The sequence below is a fragment of the Lethenteron reissneri genome, chromosome 8 (assembly GCF_015708825.2).
Source record: "Lethenteron reissneri isolate LAM-NWPU_2019-01 chromosome 8, ASM1570882v1, whole genome shotgun sequence".
Classification (NCBI taxonomy): domain Eukaryota; kingdom Metazoa; phylum Chordata; class Hyperoartia; order Petromyzontiformes; family Petromyzontidae; genus Lethenteron; species Lethenteron reissneri.
This window is the reverse complement of record NC_083786.1, coordinates 12,064,027-12,083,923: the sequence shown is the minus strand read 5'-3', so window position 1 is coordinate 12,083,923 and position 19,897 is coordinate 12,064,027. Positions and strand designations below refer to the sequence as shown.

Sequence of the window (19,897 nt, the reverse complement as noted above, 5' to 3'; positions counted from 1 at the left end):
CGGACACGCGGCACGTCCCGTGAATAGCAGCGCACACCCAGCCAGCCTCGTCCACGCCCCTCCTCCCCCTCCCCCCACACGCAACCTTCATTCATGCCCCACACACCCAACCCCGACACACATCCCACCCCCCAGCACACCCCCGCGCCCCCCCGCACCCCGCAGCACCTCCCTGGCGACTCCTTCACCCCCCCAGCTCCCTCCTCCTCCTCCTCCCCGTCGCGTCGCCCATCATCGCCGCTCTCCCATTCGCCGGGACGCTCCTCTGTGGGTTATGCAAATGTGCCCGGGCACGCGTCGCTTTATTCCGAAGCCCACCACCACCAGCATCATCATCAGCAGCACCACCACCAGCACCACCACCAGCATCATCATCATCAGCAGCAGCACCACCACCGCATCATCAGCAGGGTTTTGTGCCGTCGCTTGCCGAGCCGCAGCATCATCGTGCTATCGGGTTGCCGGGAGGAGGAGGAGGAGAGGGGGCCATGTGGACAACAACTCAGCCGCTTCCTTGCCCAGACTCTTTCCGTGTCCACGCCTGTGCCCGCCTGCGCTAGGCAGCCTCCCTCCTCCCTCTCCTCGTCACAGGCGCACTTGGCAGGCGGCAGGCAGAGGAACACCCCGCAGAGAGAGAGAGAGGCTGCGTCTAGTAGCACAGGGAGAAGTAACTGTCGACACCGCGGCGCAGAGATATCGATACGTAACGCAGACAGCGCGAGAGACGCGTGGAGATACATGAGAGACGTGGGGGGGGAGAGACACGATACACAGAGACACGATACAGAGACACGATACAGAGAGACAGGTGGCTAGGGGGGGGGCGAGAGAGGGAGACGGCGGGACACGCGAAACGGCGCTTCTGGAAGCAGCAGGAGGAGGAGGAAGAGTTTGTGTTGACTCGAGAGGAGTTTGTTTGTGTTGACTCAAGAGTAGGCGACTTGGCTGGGGAGGGGGTACACGCGTGGTGCTGCTGCTGGTGCTGTGCACGCCGCACCGAGACGACTCGTGGGGCCAGCAGCAGCAGCTGTGGTGCCACTGCTGCTGCTGCTGCTGCAGTGGCTGTGTTGTGTCCGCTCGGCCGTCTCCACCACCACTCCCACCACTACCACCACCACACACACTCCCACCACCACCACTCCCACCACACACACACACTGCCTTGCTCTCTGCGCGGTCGTGACATTTCCTCGCCTCCACTAGAGACGACCACCAGCCGCTACTGGCGGCTGTGACAGCAGCAGCAACAGCAACAAGAGCAGCAGCAACAACAACAGCAGCAACAACAACAGGAGCAACAACAGCAGCAGCAACAACAGCAACAACAAGAGCAGCAACAGCAACAACAACAGCAGAAGCAGCAACAACAAGAGCAGCAACAACAGCAACAACAAGAGCAGCAACAACAACAGCAGAAGCAGCAACAACAAGAGCAGCAACAACAGCAACAGCAACAACAAGAGCAGCAACAACAGCAACAACAAGAGCAGCAACAACAGCAACAGCAACAACAAGAGCAGCAACAACAGCAACAACAACAATAGCAGCAACAGCAACAACAACAGCAACAACAACAACAGTAACAGCAGCATCAGCATCGTGTGAGCTGCTGCTACTGCTGCTGCTGCCGCCCGTGTGAGTGCTCACTGCGTGCGAGTGAGTGCTCACAGCGCCGACTCGCCAGCGACGTCGTGAACATGTCGGGGGACATGTTCCTCGCCAAGAAGGCGGCGGCGGCGTCGGCGTCGCCGTCGGCTGCGTCGAGTTTGCAGTTCCACAACGCGGAGAACGACGCGAGGAGCAGCCGCAGCAAGAGCACCGACTGGCAGGGTCTCTACTCCACCATCCGGGAGAGGTGCGTCGTGACACGCGACATCACTCCGCGGCGGTGGCGCGCGTTGTTGTTGTGAGTAGATGGGCGATGATTTCAACACGAGTGTTGTTATTTAACACATTAATGTGTATATCGTACGAGACGTCTGGGCAGCGTGGAAGAATCGGTCAGACAATACCGCGACTCGAAGGGACACCAAAGAGTCCCGGTCTCGTTGAGGTCCTTCTGCTAGCGGCAGCGCGAGCAGGCAATTGCAGTGATGCGCCTTTACCTGCTCCTCTTAATAATCTCCCGGCCTCGAGTCTCATCTCGGTCGGCTAAGCCGGAGGCTCCACCCGGGTCTGCCCCGTCACCTCTTGCCAGCGAGCCTGTGACACTTCGCGTGGCCTGAGAGTGCACCTAGCCTGGCACAAGCGTCGTGGTGACATCGCCGTCACTTCGAGGCTGTTGTGGTGACGGCTTTTGTTTACTGCCGGATCGCAAATCAGATGGCGGACTTTCTTAGTTCGCTCATTGTTTGTTGAGTGAACTCGGTGGTGGTTCGTGAACCAGGCGACTTGAGATTCCCTTCCACGGCTACCATCATCGGCGAGCGAGAAATGTCCAAACCAGTCCCGTAACTCACTCTCCACCCCAACCCACTCCCCCCCCACCTCTTCATCAACACGCATTGGCCAGGGTGGTGAAGTATGGATGAGCGGCGTGGGAAGGGCTTTCAGCCAGCAGTGGATTGACAAAGTAATGTCGCTCCGATGTAGCTCGAGTAAAACGGGCTCAAACGAAACTAGTTACACGATGGGCAAGACAGGGACCATGTCTGTAGTAGCTGCAGTGTTGTTTTGTGCATGTCCGTGTGACTTGGTGTGAGTAAATACAGACAAAGCGTTCCCTTTAAAGTTGCATTTTGTACCGTATCGAGCGGTGGCGCAGTGCTTAGCGCAGCGCACTTTGAACTCGGGGTTCGAATCCCTGCCACGGCCGGCAGCCGTGACGAGCTATATCCGAACCGGTCGTGTGCCTCTCCTAGATCGGCTCAGCCGTGAATGAGAACCTGGTGCGGTGTGCAGAGCCTCGGCACTGGGGAGACAATTGCCCCGTCAGCAGTCTTGTGAAGCCGACACGGGGGATCTTTGTCTGTTTGTGTTATTCAGGCGCGCACACGACTGGAGACAATGCCGACCGCACTTACCTCCTCCCACTGCCCCCCTCCCATACACGGCGGACGGCGCCTGCCTGCCTCGCTCCCCACTGCCCAACTGCGCTGCTGCTGTGCTGCTGATGCGTCTTACTCGCTGCCCTCCTGACGATGGCTTTTCTTCTGCCACGAGATTGCCGATAAATCAGCGCGTGGGACATCGACTCCAAACACTTGGCGCACGCTTTTCCAGAGCCTCACCACCACTCACCCCCCTGTCTGTATCCCTTTTTATTTAGACGTGAACGCCACGGTCATGTTCGTGGCCGTTTAACACGTGGGCGTTCGCGACCAATATCATCAATAATATAGTGTCCTTTCTCCACAAGTCTGGCTGTCCGCCTGATGAAGCTAGTTGCAATTACTGGCGAAACGTCGTACTCGGATTGTAAATATTGTGGCTTGGCTCTCCAACACACCGGTTAGCAGAGGTGTGGACTCGAGTCATGTGACTTGGACTCGAGTCAGACTCGAGTCATGAATTTGATGACTTCAGACTCGACTTGGACTTGCATAACAATGACTTTGTCCCACCTCTGAGGTGTGGACTCGAGTCATGTGACTTGAACTCGAGTCAGACTCGAGTCATGAATTTGATGACTTCAGACTCGACTTGGACTTGCATAACAATGACTTTGTCCCACCTCTGCCGGTTAGTGCTGTACTAGTACACTACACTATACACTACACTATACACTACTATACACTAGTGCTGTACTAGTGACGAATTGGCCACGTTCTGTTCACGTGACCCCCTTACTAGTGGGCAGTGTTCACGTGACCACCCTTACTAGTGGGGTGTGATCACGTGACCCCGCTTACTAGTGGGGTGTGATCACGTGACCCCCCTTACTAGTGGGCAGTGTTCACGTGACCCACTTACTAGTGGGCAGTGATCACGTGACCCCCCTTACTAGTGGGCAGTGTTCACGTGACCCCCCTTACTAGTGGACAGTGTTCACGTGACCCCCTTACTAGTGGACAGTATTCACGTGACCATCCCTTACTAGTGGGCAGTGTTCACGTGACCACCCTTACTAGTGGGCTGTGATCACGTGACCACCCTTACTAGTGGGCAGTATTCACGTGACCCCCCTTACTAGTGGGCTGTGATCACGTGACCCCCTTACCTAGTGGGCAGGATCACGTGACCCCCTTACTAGTGGCAGTGATCACGTGACCCCCATTACTAGTGGGCAGTGTTCACGTGACCCCCCTTACTAGTGGGCAGTGTTCACGTGACCCCCCTTACTAGTAGACAGTGTTCACGTGACCCCCCCTTACTGGTGGGGTGTGTTCACGTGACCCCCCTTACTGGTGGGGTGTGTTCACGTGACCACCCTTACTAGTGGGCAATGATCACGTGACCACCCTTACTAGTGGGCAGTGATCACGTGACCACCCTTACTAGTGGGCAGTGATCACGTGACCACCCTTACTAGTGGGCAGTGTTCACGTGGCGGTGGTGTCGCGGTTTGCGCACTTCGTGACGAATCCGGTGACGATTATCTGAACCGGTCCTGGGTCTCCCTTAGGTCGACTCAGCCTCAAATGAGTACCTGGTGCGGTGCGTAGTAAACATCGCCACTGGGGAGACAAAGGCGGCCGGGCGTGGTGCTGGCCACCCACCCCCTCGTGTGCCCTGCCGGTCTTCGTAGGCACTCGCAAACAGCACTTGCCCCAGCGGGGGGCGTCTTTGGTGGTGCTGGGTGGTGCGGGAGATGCTTCGTCTTCTTCACTCCGCAGTGCAGACCAACACAAAGTTTATCGCCGCCCTCCGCATATTCATATCGCGCTCTGCCACGACGAAATGATTTCACTCCGAGTGAAAGGCTTTCACCCACACACACCCCCACACAGTCGCTTTCGAGAAGGAGGCGTTACCCCATTTGTTGTCGTTCCCGGAACGATGATCAAGTGACGTCATTGACGGGTCGTGATTGCATGGCAGAGTTCAGTACAAATAGACCCCCGACATTATCAAGACCACCCCAGTCAGTAGCATGACCCTGCTTTAAAGTGTGCTGTGTGTGGGAGATACAATAATAACACAGGGGGTGGGTGAGTTTGGGGGGGGGGGGGGGTGCAGTCATCGATGTTGAACACACTTGAAATAATGAGAGAGTAAGGAATGAGTGAGTAAGGATACCATGCGGCTCTTTGTCGTGATTTCTGCTCTGGCTCCTTAGCGGGTGCTGCACGTGACTCACCACCGTGACGCCCATCACTCAGTGGCAATTGCTGGTGTTAAACGTTGCACCAACATTGTATGATTTGATTGTCAGGATTTAGTGGGGGGGGGGGGGGGGCGCTCAGCCTCCTTGAGCCCCCACGGACGAACTCTGCAGGTCTGTAACTCCACCACATTAGCTTCCAACTTTATGGCATTTATTTAAATGCGACAATGTGCGGTCCAGTCTGTTGCTGCGTTGTATTTGCCGGACTGTCAAGTCGCCCTGCACAGTCGCATCAGATCTCAGACGCTGAAGCTTGGCTTTAAGCTGAGCAGGACTTTTGTTTCGCGATGCTAGCCTGCTTAGCCTGCTTGGCTGATCACCCTGCTTGGCTGATCACCCTGCTTGGCTGATCACCGTAAGTAAACCAAGTCGTTCTAGGCTGCCACGGGACCGTGTTGAGGGCGGCAGTGCAACAAAATCCACCGTTGCACTGCACTCTTCTCCTACATCTATGCACCGGCCAGAAGGCGGTGGGACAACGGTGGATTCTTGCATCTGTGCGGAGTTTAGAGCAATTTAACCCCCCCTCCCCGACCCCCCTTGTGTATCCAATGACCTTACACACGAAGCCAAACACTCGTTAAAGTCATTAATTGCCCGAGTATCATAACGCGTGATGCAGGTGGAACTTGAGTCTGGTGACTCGGTGAAAGGCCGTCCTTGGAAAAAAAAATACCCATCATCAATATTACTAGTACAGGTTAAATCATGACACTTTGCCCCCAACTCCTCTTCACAATATCGCAGCACCCATGTTTTGTCTCCCCTTTGTGCTGCTCAATGCAAACAGGGGAGTGTGCGACACGCGTTCTTTAATTCAAGGGGCGTTTGTCTGAACGCGTTGCGCCGAGAGAGAAATAATCAAAAGGCTTCACCTCCACCGAGCAGTCCGGGCTGCGGGAGCTGACGCCCAGATTAAGTGCCGTGAATTGTTAGCACAAGTTTACGGCTGGCTGGGTGGTGGTGGCACGCCAAAGCTTCTTCACACGCGCCTCGTGCGCTTTGCGCGGAACGGCAGGGTTCACGTGCGAGGGTTCACGTGCGAGGGTTCAGTGCGAGGGTTCACGTGCGAGGGTTCAGTGCGATGTTTCACTACGAGGGTTCAGTGCGAGGGTTCAGTGCGAGGGAAGGATAGCGTGACATCCCCATCGTCATCCACGATGAACGCCTTGTCAAGAGGAGAAGTCTGCATGAGCACAGTGGGGCCACCAGGCGTGGTGGGATTTCGCACGCACGCACGTCCTCGTTGGCAAGAACGACGTGGAACTCCGATCGTTGGTTGGTTACGTGCGGTGCAACAGAAGTTGGACATACGTACGTACATTGTAACTCAGCTTTAAAGTTCAGACCTGTAGGGGTAGAACACGACCAACACCAGTGCGTTAATGATATCGCCATTAAGGTGCCGCAAGTGTGCGTGTTTGCCGAGATGATTCCTGATTCCCAAAACAGTTGTATCCAGCCGTGGAGTCACGGTCAGCACATTGGACCTGCAACCCAGAGGTCGCCCGTTCGATTTGACCTCCCGGCGTGGCAGCTGAAGCAACTGGCACGTTCTTAAATCGCCCCCCCCCCCCCCAGCTCTTTCCACCCATCAGTACTGTATGACACCGTAGTCGAATGGAGGATGGTTGTGGTAGGGTGAAGTGTGGGTACTCTCACCTCTTCCAAGACGTCTGGCCAGCGTGGAAGAGTAGGCCAAATACCCTCTAGAGGGGTTCTTGAGAGCTTCCTCCAGCGGATGTCCTTTTATCAGCAGTCCCGTGAGAAAAAAATTGCAGGGCTGCACCTTTACCGTTTTACTAAACGGTGTTTATCTTCCAAATTGGCTCGGCAGACTGGTGTGTTTGGTTTAGCAGTCAGATACCATTGTATTTGGTCATTGTTGTAAGTAGACTTGGCTGTTTAAAGTTTATATTCCAGATATTATTAAAACCACTGCGGTCTGAATGCCGAAATCTCCGATATAGCTCTGCATGAAATATTCTCACACGACAAAGCATTTCAATGGTTGCGTGCACAATCGCCGTACAAGAATGCCGGAGTATATTTGGTCTTTACACAAAATGTATGAAAGCTGTGGATTTTCTTTACGTTTAATAAGTGCAAATACTTTCACTTATTCAGCTTTCAACAGAGTGATGTTGAAATCCATGCGGTTGGTTTACTGTTGAATTTCTCACAGGACCTAATGGACAAATAGTAAAATGTTTATTTTCAGTCATGGTGAGGATGTGGCAATGACTCTGTTACGGCAATAGGGCAATGCACAAAGGGGGCCACTGCATCACGCACTTTCAGATCCGTTTCTCCGTCCTTTTGGAAAGCTCTTCCTTTCGATATTTGGAAGTCACGAGAGTTTTGCACTTTGAAATCTAAATTTAAAGCTTATTGCTTTATAACTAATTTTCGTGGTGAGTTTGTTGTCCTTTCTCCGCAGCTCCCATTATTGCGGTTGGCTACGTATGGGGCGAAAGAAGTTCAACATGCATACATACATCGCAAAAGTGTCGTGTGATTTGGCCGGATTGTCGAGGTGTGAGTTGCCCATAACGATTTTGTTTTTTCTCTGCGTCTCAACACAAATTATGATCACGATCACCTGAACGGTAACGTGCCCAATATCGTCAGATCCTGGGCAAATAAGCAAGGTTGAGATACAAAAAGGGGTTGACCATTAGCAGTGCTTGGATGGGCAACCGTGCATAACAGGTGTTATAGGATGCGGAAGGCGATGTTAAAAGCAGCGGGGGACGCCGCAGAATAAATCCACGCATCTCTCACTTTCAAACCCGCACTGACCAGCGTGGGCAAGCATGGATTGACGAAGGGCAATGCATCTACGTTGAATTTCCTGAGACGTGAAGGAGGGTGGTCCTACTTCCAATAAGCTAAAGTTCCTCCATAGCTCATTGCTGTTAACTTATTGCAGCTGTATTACACCTCCTCCTCCTCCTCTGCGTCCCACTACACTTTCAGTGGCGACTCTTTGTCTTGACGGCGTACGGCCCGCGTCTTGTGATGATGGGGCAGCTGTCCAAGGGTAGCAAGCAGTCGCTCTCGGCCCACGTGACGCACGCAGTGGCCGCAGCTACTGCTCGCCTGTCCACAGTTCAGAATGTTTATTTCAACTGGAGAAATCCGATGAGCTATGAAGCTCGTTTTCACAGATGTCCAGTCAGGGCAGGTAATAACGTTACAACAACAAACAGTACAACATGTAACATGATAGGAGTGCCAAGTACAAGAAAGGTAACACAAATCACCCAAACACGTACAAACACAACACAAAACCATCCCCATCCTACCAGGCAAAGCCCACCGAGGTATGAACTTGTTTTTCAGAAGCGACCTGGCCACAAATCATAGCTCAACGAAGTGGCCCATCGTTTGGACATTTATAGCACCAAAATAATCTCAATGCAATGGTGGCATTCGTGGATTTACTAACATCATGAATTTACTAAATATACAGTGGTGCAGATGTCGTGTGACCCCCATTTAATTCCCTAAAACTTCATATTTTTGTATTCCAGTGTGTGTGAAAACAGAAATTAAGAAGAAAAAGAGAAAAAATGTTTGGTGGGAGGGGGTCAATTAATCGGGGGTCGCAAAAGACGTGGACCACCACCCTGTATTCTAATTAATTATTTAATTTCTTATCTGATCGTTCACCATAAGAAAGAGAAGCGCTTGCTATCTCTCTTTTGTGAGGCAATGGAGGAGATATTGCCAATGTAATTGGACCTCCTCAGCTTGGTCATCAATCTATCCTCTTCTTTCGGAGATAAAGGAGGTAGTGTGTGTGTGTGTGCGTGTGGCCTCCTATTCCACTCGCGTTGCGGCGCAGCCGATTGCTGCAGTGATCACTTGGGGCAGGGGATGTCTCCGGCACATTGTGAGACAATTTGGGTAGCGGTGGTGTAGTGGTTAGCGCCACGCTGCGCCACGAACCCGGCCATCCGAGTTCGATTCCCGCTCGCGGCCAAAACCGGTGACGATTATCAGAACCGGTCCTGGGCCTCAAATGAATACCTGATGCGATGTGTAAACATCGCCACTGGGGAGACAACGGCGGCCGGGCGTGGTGCTGGCCACCCACCCCGTCGTGTGCCGTGCCGGCCTTCATAGGTGCTCGCTAACAGCACTTGCCCCAACATTCTGCCACGGCTATACGGGGGATCTTTGTATTCCACTCGTGGTCGTGGGCAGCAGATCGCTGCAGCGAGCACCTGGAGCGGGGGACGTCTCCGGCACGTTGTGAGGCAACCTCAAGGCCCTTCCGCGGGGTTCTCATTGTTACATCGCTCTCTGGTCAAGTTTCACTTCTGTCCGCGGTGCCAAGTCAATTTCAAATAAAACACTTATGAAACAAACTGACCACAGCAACTAATGCATTATTATTATTATACTCGACTCATTTTAGAAAACGGTATACCCACGATGTGATGCACTATGAATGTAGCATCTACTGAGCCGCTTACATCTCACTTTGAATTGTGGCAGATTTGCCAAACTATTTTTGTGGCACAGACGTGCATCCAGAATATATATATACGTGTGTGTGTGTTGGTTCGATATCGCAATACCGGCGCGTTTAATCCGGTTCAAAGAACGTTCCACCCAGTTCGTCTTGACGTGCGTTAATCTGTGATCATCTGTGCGGAGGTTGACCTTTGTATTGCGTTTGACATTTTAGGCCCGCAGTCCATTGGCTGCGGGTGATGGACGCAAAGAGCGGTCGGTGATGTGAAAACACTCTCAGTGCCTGCTGCAGGTTATTGAATTTAAGCCCACGATTTTTTTTAAGCGGCTCACAAATGCATTTTTGTCCACTAATATCGGTGCAAATTTTAATTCCACCCCACTCCCCCAACCCCCCAAAAAATGCTATTTCGTAAGTTCCTTTCCTTCCTACACATGCAAGTAGAACTGCAATAATGTTCCACTTTGCATCTGTTAGCCACATGCTGCAATTAAGCCTCCCTCCCCCCTCGCCAGACCCGTTTGTGAGTCGAACAATGACACAATCGAGGGACAGCTTTAAGAGTAGAGCTTGTTTTGTCCTGACACAATGCTCGGGAAAGGTCATTGTGTAAACATTCCAACCTGGCTGACTCGTAAATTAAATGGCTTTTTAAAAGCCATTTAATTGCATGATAAACCATTGTCCCTTGTCGAAACTTGATGTAACCTGCGCTCTCCTGAACAGCACAAATTGTAGCACAGGCAAGACAATGCAACTCGGGGAGTATTGCGGGCTGCCATAAACAAGAGGGCCACGCATGTTTTGTTACATTCAAGACTTGGTGTGGTCCAGATTGTTGGGCCCTCCAAGTGACAGGGACTGAAATTGGTTTGAGTCTCTGCTCACCTGGCAAAAACAACAGAGTGCTGAAATCACAGAAGATTTAGCAACTCATGCTGATGAACGGCTGCAGCCTGGAACAGATTGCATTGCCCAACAGGCATGCGTCTGACAATGTCGCCTCGCAACGCACACCTGCCCACACCAGAGTTTCACAATTGGACAAGGTGACATAATAACCGCCTGCGTCGTCAACATCTGCAGCCGCAGAAACGCAGCTCACGAATCGGTGTACGCTGGCGTGTTGTTATGGCACCGCAAATATGTCGGCCGCATTCATAAGCTGCTTTGGATTTTTTTTTTACATTACACACGTCAAGAAAAATATTATTAAGCACCGCCTTAAGCCGATTTGAGGGGTGGAGATACGGAAAGATGCGAGTGAGATGTCATGCCGGCGTAATACTGTGCTGATTGCAGAGCACCATTAGATTGTAGGAATTGTTTTAAAATAATTGCACTTGTGTTAGTGCCGATTATACAGTCTTTAAACGATTGAAGTGTATGCTTAATGTACATATGTGCTCAAAACATTTTGACAGTCTTCCATATTTTTTATGGAAACTCACTAAATCTACCATAATGTGCATACTTGTATGCACACACACACACGGATTGGAATACAGTATGAGCTGTTCCCTGTATAAATATACATACAACTCAACGTATTCGTCGATAACACTGCCTTCAAAAGCAAAAGGGTAACACAGTCTATCGTAGGCCACGTTACAGGCGACGGCCCTTCTTCACAAGGGCCATTAACCGAAATGCCACCTATTAAGTAATTTTGTTATTTTAAAGGCCACAGTGTTATTGACGATTTTATTGAGTTTTTAAATGCTTTTGTGTGTGCCTGTGCACCGCTGCCAATGCAGTGCCACCCTACATATATCAGTGCTATAATCACGCGTTGAAAAGAGCAATGTGGTATTATACAATACAAAAGATAATGCCAACTTGTGACTAGTAAACTATACTTTACGTATTATATTAATGGGTCACCTTTGCATGAGAAAATCATATGGCAGATATCAGCTTTTTGTAATTTACAGATTTATTTTAATAAAAAAAAATTCAGACAAAGTCTGCCCTCAACATTTGGGAGAAAGTGGCCATCTATAACGGGGCAGCAAGCAGTTCGACTACAGTGAAACTATTTCATCTGATAAGAGTGACGCTGAGTGCTGGTGTATTTTTAAATATGTATTGCCCGGTGCTGTGCGTAGTTTTACCCAAATTGCCCCAAGAATAGCGGTGAAGGTGAGGTCATCTTAGAGTCGCGCGAGAACGCAGCACCTTATTTGGTGTCCTCGCTGTACATTTTACACCTGTGACGGGGGTGGCACAAGTCCAGAGGTTGTAAAAGTGAAATGCTGGCGCGTCTCGCTGAACGAGCGGTGATAATGTTCATCGAAAATTGCTCGTTAAGCGAAAATTCGATCGTCGTTTTCTCATTGACTCTCATGTTCAAAGCCGAGGTTTCAGCCCCCAAAAAATGTGCCACACTTTTTAATTGTTTAAATAGAGTAATAAAACATGAAAGGTAACAACACCAAAGTGATTCCAGGTGCCTGTCCTCAGCCTCGACAAATAATTAGCGCCCCCACCCACCCACCATCCCCTCTCCCATCCACCCACCCACCCCTCTCCCATCCACCCACCCACCCCTCTCCCATCCACCCACCCACCCCTCTCCCATCCACCCCCTCCCACCCCTCTCCCATCCACCCACCCACCCCTCTCCCATCCACCCACCCACCCCTCTCCCACCCACCCACAGAACGTATTGCGATCGACCGGTCTCCTCGCTCGTTACGTGAACATTTGCTCGTTTTGCGAACAAGTGGGTCTAATCGCAAACAGCTCGTTCTAGCGAATTCTCATAGAAAGAGACGCGCACGTATTTTAGATTGCCGTTGTGTTCTTTATTTATGCAGTCAGTTTGCGCGTCGGCTTTCATTTCTTGCCGCGCTTTGGCTCAGTATTTACCGATAACGATTCCGTGAGCTGAGTCACAACCCAGGAGTAGGGGAGGGCCCCTCTCCACAAGCCGGCCATGCATCATCATGGCTGGTTCTTGGGTTCACGTCTGCAAGTGAGAAAGAGAGAGAGGTGGGCGGATGGATGGACAGAGTGGCTTTGAAACCCATTCTGTTTTATAGGCACGTTTCAGATTTTATAATGATAGTGTTTTAAAATGTTTATGGATGCAGGTCGCAAACTGTCAGTTATCTTCCAAAATGAAAATCTTGAGCACTGGCCATATATGCTTAAATTAAAGAGTGGGGGAGGGGGATATTCTACTGTTGAAATTATTTAGAAAAATATTTTGCGAATACAAATAAAGAGCAGAGCTCATCCCTCATAGTGGGGTTCCTGTACATGTGAGGGTGCATGTCAGTATACGAATGTGATGAAGGGTTACACTAATGACTTGATAATATCTGCCGTGTAGATTTCGGTATATATATCACACTTGGATGCATTTGTCAAGTTAAGGCTTGCAAATAAACATGCACCTATCATATATATCGACACAGGAAACCGACTATTGCGTATGAAGCAATACACAGTGCAGATGTTTGTAATACGATAAGGTAGAGTTTTTTGGATGTAAGGCTCACGTATTTAGGAGTAGACCAATTTGCATTGCTTGCAGTGGTTTCTGTGCCACTTTACCAACATCTGTGGAAAATTTAAATCATAATGCATTGAAAACAGACATGGGCTAAGCAAAATTGCACTTATTGTCGTCAGCCTAAACCGTATCGCGATGTGAGAGCACGTGCTGCATTCCTTTCAGTTGTCTTGAGAGTGAGAACAGAAATGAGCACCTTGGAACACACTCGTAGATTCAGCGTACACGTTAGTGGCACACATTATATATATATTTCACACAAAAATCGCATTTAAATTAGTTTCATCCTTCTGGTTTCCGTCCTCGCTAATTAGCAAACAAGGATGTGTGATTGCTGCGTGTTTGGGCATATGCTGCGTGTTTGTGGAATTTAAGATGAGCGGCGCTGGACAAATGTTTGCATAGTAAGTCGGGCTGCAGTGTGCCGATGTTCTCTCCCCCGCCCCCCCCCCCCTCGTCGTTGCAGGAACGCGGTGATGTTCAACAGCGAGATGATGGCCGACGTGCACTTTGTGGTGGGGCCACCCGGAGCCACCAAGCGTATCCCCGCACACAAGGTGAGCGCCGCCGGTGCCGCCGCGACGGGGCGACGGGGCGACGGGGCGCCGGGACTCGGACGACAATCACAGCGGCCGCCTTGAACCCTTTATCCCGTTCCGGTGACGTGCGTGCGTGCGTGCGTGAGCGTGAGCGTCACCGTATGTGTCCCCTTGCGATTCTGTTCCGATGACGTACGCGTTCGCCAGGGTCCTTCGCTCATTGTCAGAGCCGGGGGGTGGGGGGGGGGGGACTTTCGACATTTTCAGTGTGAGGGGGGCCCCCCCCGCTCCCCACACATTATCAACCACTGCCGGGCATTAACAGCAGCACGATTACGACGACGACGACGATGATGGGGGGGAGGGTGTTTTCACTTTTGTGTATTGTTGGGGGCCCCACTAAAGGCCGCCAGGGGGCTGGCAGTGGCCCACGGGCCTTGCAATAAAGAACTGTACGTCATCGGAACGGAATCGGAAGTACAAGGCCATGCGAGAGGGGGGCGAGTAGCTAAGTTTGGCGCCGACTATCACAGAATGTCAGCTGTTGCCGCCTCTTAGCAGCTGCACCGTCTCACGGTGGAAGTTGGGGGCGGCCTGCCGATGAGCGAACGGTTCCCGGAGCTTCTTGGGTAGATTGCAGAGAGGCTCCGCAAAGTTCGCGGGCCCACACCGCCACGGATAATCGTAATGCTACCATACTACTGTGTGCGTGTGTGTGTGGAAATAGAACGAGACGTGGCACAATGGCCCTTCTTCAGAGCTCATAAATGATGTGCTTTGAAGAAAGGGTCATTGCCCGATACGTTGTCTATTATTTATTTGACTTTTAAAGGCCACGGCGCTGTTGACGAATGTGTTTAGGTTTTTTTTTCTTAATTCTGCTTGTGCACCGCACCATTGGCAATGCAGCATCGCCAAACATTTTGTTGAATCGCCGTATACTTGCAATGAATCGATGCGACTCCTGGCCACTGCCTCAGTTTTGAGCTATAAAGGGCAGGCACTTTGTGTTTCTTTTTCAAGGTTCTATCGTCAAAACGATGAACAATCGCGTGTCGTTGAAGGGAGAGAGAGAAAAAAACACGGAGTGAAAAATTCCACGATTTTTTTTGTCAAAATGTTTTTGTGGGTGTCTCTTACCCATTGTCTGAGCCACGGCACCCACAGTGGCAGCTCCCCTGCCCTTTGACCTCCTCTTCCACCCTGTCCGTGCTGCGTGTGTGCGGTCCGTGGGGAGCCGTAGTGCAATCGTTAGCACAATGCGCTCCGAACCCGGTGACACGAGTTCTATTGCAGCTCGTGGCCAACCCCACCGACGATTATCTGTATCGGTCCTAGGCCTCCCCTAGGTGGACTCTGCCTCAAACGAGTACCTGGTGCGGTGTGTCGTAAGCTTCGGCACCGGGGAGACAAAGGCGGCCGGGCGTGGTGCCGGCCACCCACCCACCCGCTCGTGTGCCGCGCCGGCCTTCGCGGGTGCCGCCCCTCCTCGCTAACGGCGCTTGTCTGTGTCTCGGCAGTACGTGCTGGCGGTGGGCAGCTCGGTGTTCTACGCCATGTTCTACGGCGGCCTCGCCGAGAGCGGCCACGAGGTTCACATCCCCGACGTGGAGCCGACGGCCTTCCTCGCGCTGCTCCGGTAACGCACAGCCGCGACATCGTCCGGCCTCCCCGTCGGCCCAGCCGCGCGCCGCCCCTTTTGTCCATCCGCTGCCGGAGCAACGCCTCCCCACGCCGTGCTGTGCGGCACGTGTTATTTTTAGAATATTTGAACTTGCGTCACGACGCTGGGCAGCGCGGGTTAGTGAAGTGGTGGGGGGGGCACTGAGGACGGGTTTATACGTCGCCCGGGTCGCCACGTTGACAGCGTGCTAACCACTGCGCCACCGTTCCACCTCCCGCATTAAGTAAACAAATGTTTAGAAGCCCGAGCACCCAGTTGCACACTCTCTGTCCGTGTGGGTTCACCCTCCTCTCCCAAGACGTCTTGGCCACGTGGGAGGTGAGACCGTATTATTTTCTTCGAGGAGCTCTCCGGAACTCCCTGTAGCGAGGAGGCCCTTGTCCACCACCAGGAGCGTCGTGCCGACAACAGCAGCAGCAGCAGGGTTGTACACGTCATACTCGCATTGTAGATGCTGTGGGTTTACTCTCCAACACACCGGTGGGCTGAGTAATAAAACTAATTGGCACGTTTTGTTTACGTCACAAACCTTACTACTTGGCCGTGTCGGCTGGTGGCGACACACATTTATATTTAAGCAATCGAACCCAAAAGAGCCTTCACGACGAGCAGGGCCGCACCTTTCCCTCTTTCCCTCTCCCGCGATGCACCCGCAGCTACCTCTACTGCGACGAGATGGAGCTGGACGCCGACACGGCCCTCGCCACGCTGTACGCCGCCAAGAAGTACCTGGTGCCCGACCTCGCGCGGGCCTGCGTGGCCTTCCTCGAGACGGAGCTGAGCGCCGCCAACGCGTGCACGCTGCTGTCGCAGGGCCGCCTCTTCGGCGAGCCGGAGCTGACGCAGCACTGCTGGGAGGTGGTGGACGCGCAGGCCGAGCTGGCGCTGCGCTCCGAGGCGTTCCGCGAGCTCGACGAGGCCACGCTGGCCAGCGTGGTGGCGCGCGACACCCTCAACGCGACCGAGGCCACCGTCTTCGAGGCCGCCCTCGGCTGGGCCGAGGCCGAGTGCGCCCGCCGGGGCCTGGCGCCCACGCCCGCCGGGCGGCGCCGCGCGCTGGGCCGGACCCTGCACCTGCTGCGGGTGCCCGCAATGGGCGTGGAGGAGTTCGCCGACGTGGTGGCGCAGTCGGGGCTGCTCACGCCCACCGAGGTGAACGCCGTCTTCCTGTGGCACACGGCGCGCTTCAAGCCCTCGCTGCCCTTCCCCACGGAGGGCCGGGCGGGCCTGCCGCCGCGCCGCTGCCACCGCTTCCAGAGCTGCGCCTACCGCAGCAACCAGTGGCGCTACCGGGGCCGCTGCGACTCGATCCAGTTCGCGGTGGACCAGCGCGTCTTCCTGTCGGGCCTCGGGCTGTACGGCTCGAGCGGCAAGCGCGCCGAGTACGGCGTCGGCCTGGAGCTCAAGCGGCAGGGCGGCGGGCTGCTGGCGCAGCGCCAGACCACCTTCGCCTCCGACGGCTCCTCGTCCACCTTCCCCGTCTGGTTCGAGCACCCCGTGCGGATCGAGCCCGACGCCTTCTACACGGCGAGCGTCGTGCTGGAGGGCAGCGAACTGAGCTACTTTGGGCAGGAGGGCCTCACGGAGGTGACGTGCGGGAACGTCACCTTCCAGTTCCAGTGCTCGTCGGACAGCACCAACGGCACCGGCGTGCAGGGCGGACAGATCCCCGAGCTCATCTTCTACTGCTGAGGCGCACCGCGGCGGCGGCGAGCGGAGGTCGTTAAGCGTCTCTGACGTCGGAGTCGAGGCGTTTTGTACTTCCCCCGGATCCGAGGCGACGTTAGTCACACGACTGTAATGATGTACGGGAATGTAGAAGTGAGCAAAATGTCCTCGGATGATGATGATGATAATAATCTAGTCGAGTGAAAAACCGCCATGCTCAAAACGTGTGTTTAAAGTTATAATAGGCGTATCGAGAGAAAATGAAATGGTTTTATGAAAGATTATGGAGATGAAGAAACTTGTCACGAAATGACAAGATCATTCCTGTGCGTAAATCACTGGGTAAACAGCGCGCGATGATAGAGTTAGCAATTTACACTGGCCTCATGCACGCGTCTGTGCCTCTGGAGATGTCACGCCATCGCTACTGGAAGAGAATCCTTATTTCAGCTGAAAAATAAATAAAACGCCCTGTTGGGCGAAGTAAACAAAATTATACATATATATTGTCTTGTGCTTACTGAGCACATCGGATTAGCATTTCAGTCCTTGCAGTGGGTGCCGGGACACGTGGAAGTATCACGGCGCAGCACTCCTGCGACCAGAGGAAATTGTCGGCTTTGCCAATTACCGATTGTGACGAATGCATAAGTTCACTTTCACGAACGCGTTTAAATGTTCTCATATATTACACGGGCTGGAACAATGTCTGTTTGCATCATAACGGAATTCATGAACTGCGTAGGATAAGGTAATTTAAAAAATAATAATTCTCTAAGTTTGCATGTTTTTTGCCTTCTTAGCAGTCTGCAGTATACATTACTAATTATGCCATTGGTGCATTGATGACAACTTTGTATTAATTGGTAAAGTCATCATTACATTTGATTCGGTGTATTGGCAGAAATATTCTGATATGATTCCTCTTAAAATAATTTCAATGAAGGTACTGTTGTTTTATCAATGCAGTTCATCTATTAATAAACTCCTGATGACATTTGCTACGAATCACATTTTTTATCTCTGTGCTTCATAGTCAAACTGTACAATCTATAAGCTCCCATGGACAAATCTAGAACGAGAACATTTGATTTTCTCTTTTCTCTCCGTGTTTCCCCTTGTAGGATTACGCGTGGTTGTGATTTGAATCGTTTTTTGTTCAGCCTCAGAAGTTTATTGTGTCCCAAATGATGCTTAGAACTCATAGCTGGGCACTGTCTTTGGTTGCTTTGTGTACGAGTCTAAAACATTTCATTTCGCTATGCAAAAACAAAATCCAATTAATCCAGACACACGCCTGCTAAGTAGGAATGCCACTGGAACATAACGTGTACCACATTTACAGCCGCTGTTGTGTTCGTTCACTGTCTCTTGTTAGTGTGTTCGCTTACACGTGCATACGCTTATATTTTTATATAACATATTTGTATATTGTGTAAACCTGTACAGACTTATAGCACCTTAGCGAATTTGCGCAATGATTTGGTTGTATTTATTGTAATGTTTTTGTATTAATATATGGAGCTTAATTTGCGTATGTGTTAGGTTGGGAATGCTGGTCGTCGTATTTGTATTTTAAAAGCTGAAAAAATAAAAAGATAGCCTATGTGCCGACTGTAACGATTTATATTTTTTTAGCGAGCATTGCGCGCGAATTGTTTTTGCTGCACCGAGCCCAATTGTGTTCCATTTCTTCAGTGGATGTTTGCGGCGCCCTTTTTTTTTAATGTCCATTGCATTAAATATTTCCTATTCGTAGGGGATGCCGTTTGTTTTGTGCAACACAGCTTAATAGGCACCGTCGGCCTTGTGCGCAAAAATAAACAAAACGCGTTTTAGGAGCACGGTCATTCACATCACTTACGGAGAAAATTAAACAAGTGGCAGGAATTACAGGGAAAGCCATCAAGGGTAACATTTGCATCTCAATTACCGTGAGGTCTAAAAAAAACACATTCGCCATGCGCCAAGCTCCGTGCCAGCTGCCCGGTGCTGATCTATATTCACTTGTGGAGGGTGTTTTTCCCCGCACGTTATCCGCAATAACAAGGAGCACCCCAGAGATATCATTGGAAGGGAACACACAAAGTGTTTCTCTTCCAGAACGTGCTGCTTGTGCACCGGATACTAAGTGACCGCATTTGGAGTGCGTTTCACCGTGCTCAAGATGCTACGTGATGTATATTTACAGGGCAGGAATTAATTTTTATTGTCTTGTTTTACTGGTCAGATTTCCCAGCAGCTTCGAAGGTTTCAAATCCTGGTTAGGGGGGGGGGGGGGAGTTTACTCAGCCCATCATCCTTATGGGGTCGATAAAATACGTACCATCATGGGGAAGTCAACGGTGCTTATCCTATGGATTGACTCACTGCTGCCATAGGAATGTCGAATTTCCACCACCGGCTCAGGGCTGCGAATGGGTGATGAGTGGCAATGCATCAATGTTCATTTGAGCCGAATATCACTTTGATTGAAATTGTCGACGTGGGGAGAGAGCACAGCAGCGACCGTTGCGTAGCAAACGAAGGTCGTGGGAGGTGGTGCGCGTAGCTCGCAAGCCCAGCACGCCGAGAAGGCCTGGCCGCCACCAGGGGCGAAGGGTGGAGATGCGCCGTCCATAAACGATTCGTCCCTCTTGCGACGGAGCCGCGCCGAGCGAGTTGTTGGTCAGCTGTGCCCGGATTTATCACAAACCTGGCAGCGATTCATCGCCACGCGCCGTGGTGGGAGCGG

General features: G+C 51.9%; 1 protein-coding gene and 1 long non-coding RNA gene across 2 annotated transcripts; one reads left to right on the top strand and one right to left on the bottom strand.

Moving 5' to 3' along the window:
* The first annotated feature begins 296 nt into the window (after nucleotides 1-296).
* LOC133361381 (BTB/POZ domain-containing protein 3-like) lies at nucleotides 297-18,772 on the top strand. The gene is made up of 4 exons (XM_061580312.1): nucleotides 297-1,855; nucleotides 13,739-13,829; nucleotides 15,332-15,450; nucleotides 16,152-18,772. The coding sequence occupies exons 1-4, from the start codon at nucleotides 1,698-1,700 to the stop codon at nucleotides 17,185-17,187; spliced, it is 1,404 nt and encodes a 467-aa protein (XP_061436296.1). The 5' UTR covers nucleotides 297-1,697; the 3' UTR covers nucleotides 17,188-18,772.
* LOC133361389 (uncharacterized) lies at nucleotides 12,556-15,481 on the bottom strand. The gene is made up of 3 exons (XR_009757356.1): nucleotides 15,185-15,481; nucleotides 13,259-13,319; nucleotides 12,556-12,723 (listed from the first exon to the last, which is right to left on the bottom strand). It is a non-coding gene; the product is annotated as an uncharacterized LOC133361389 (long non-coding RNA).
* Nucleotides 18,773-19,897: the final 1,125 nt, after the last annotated feature.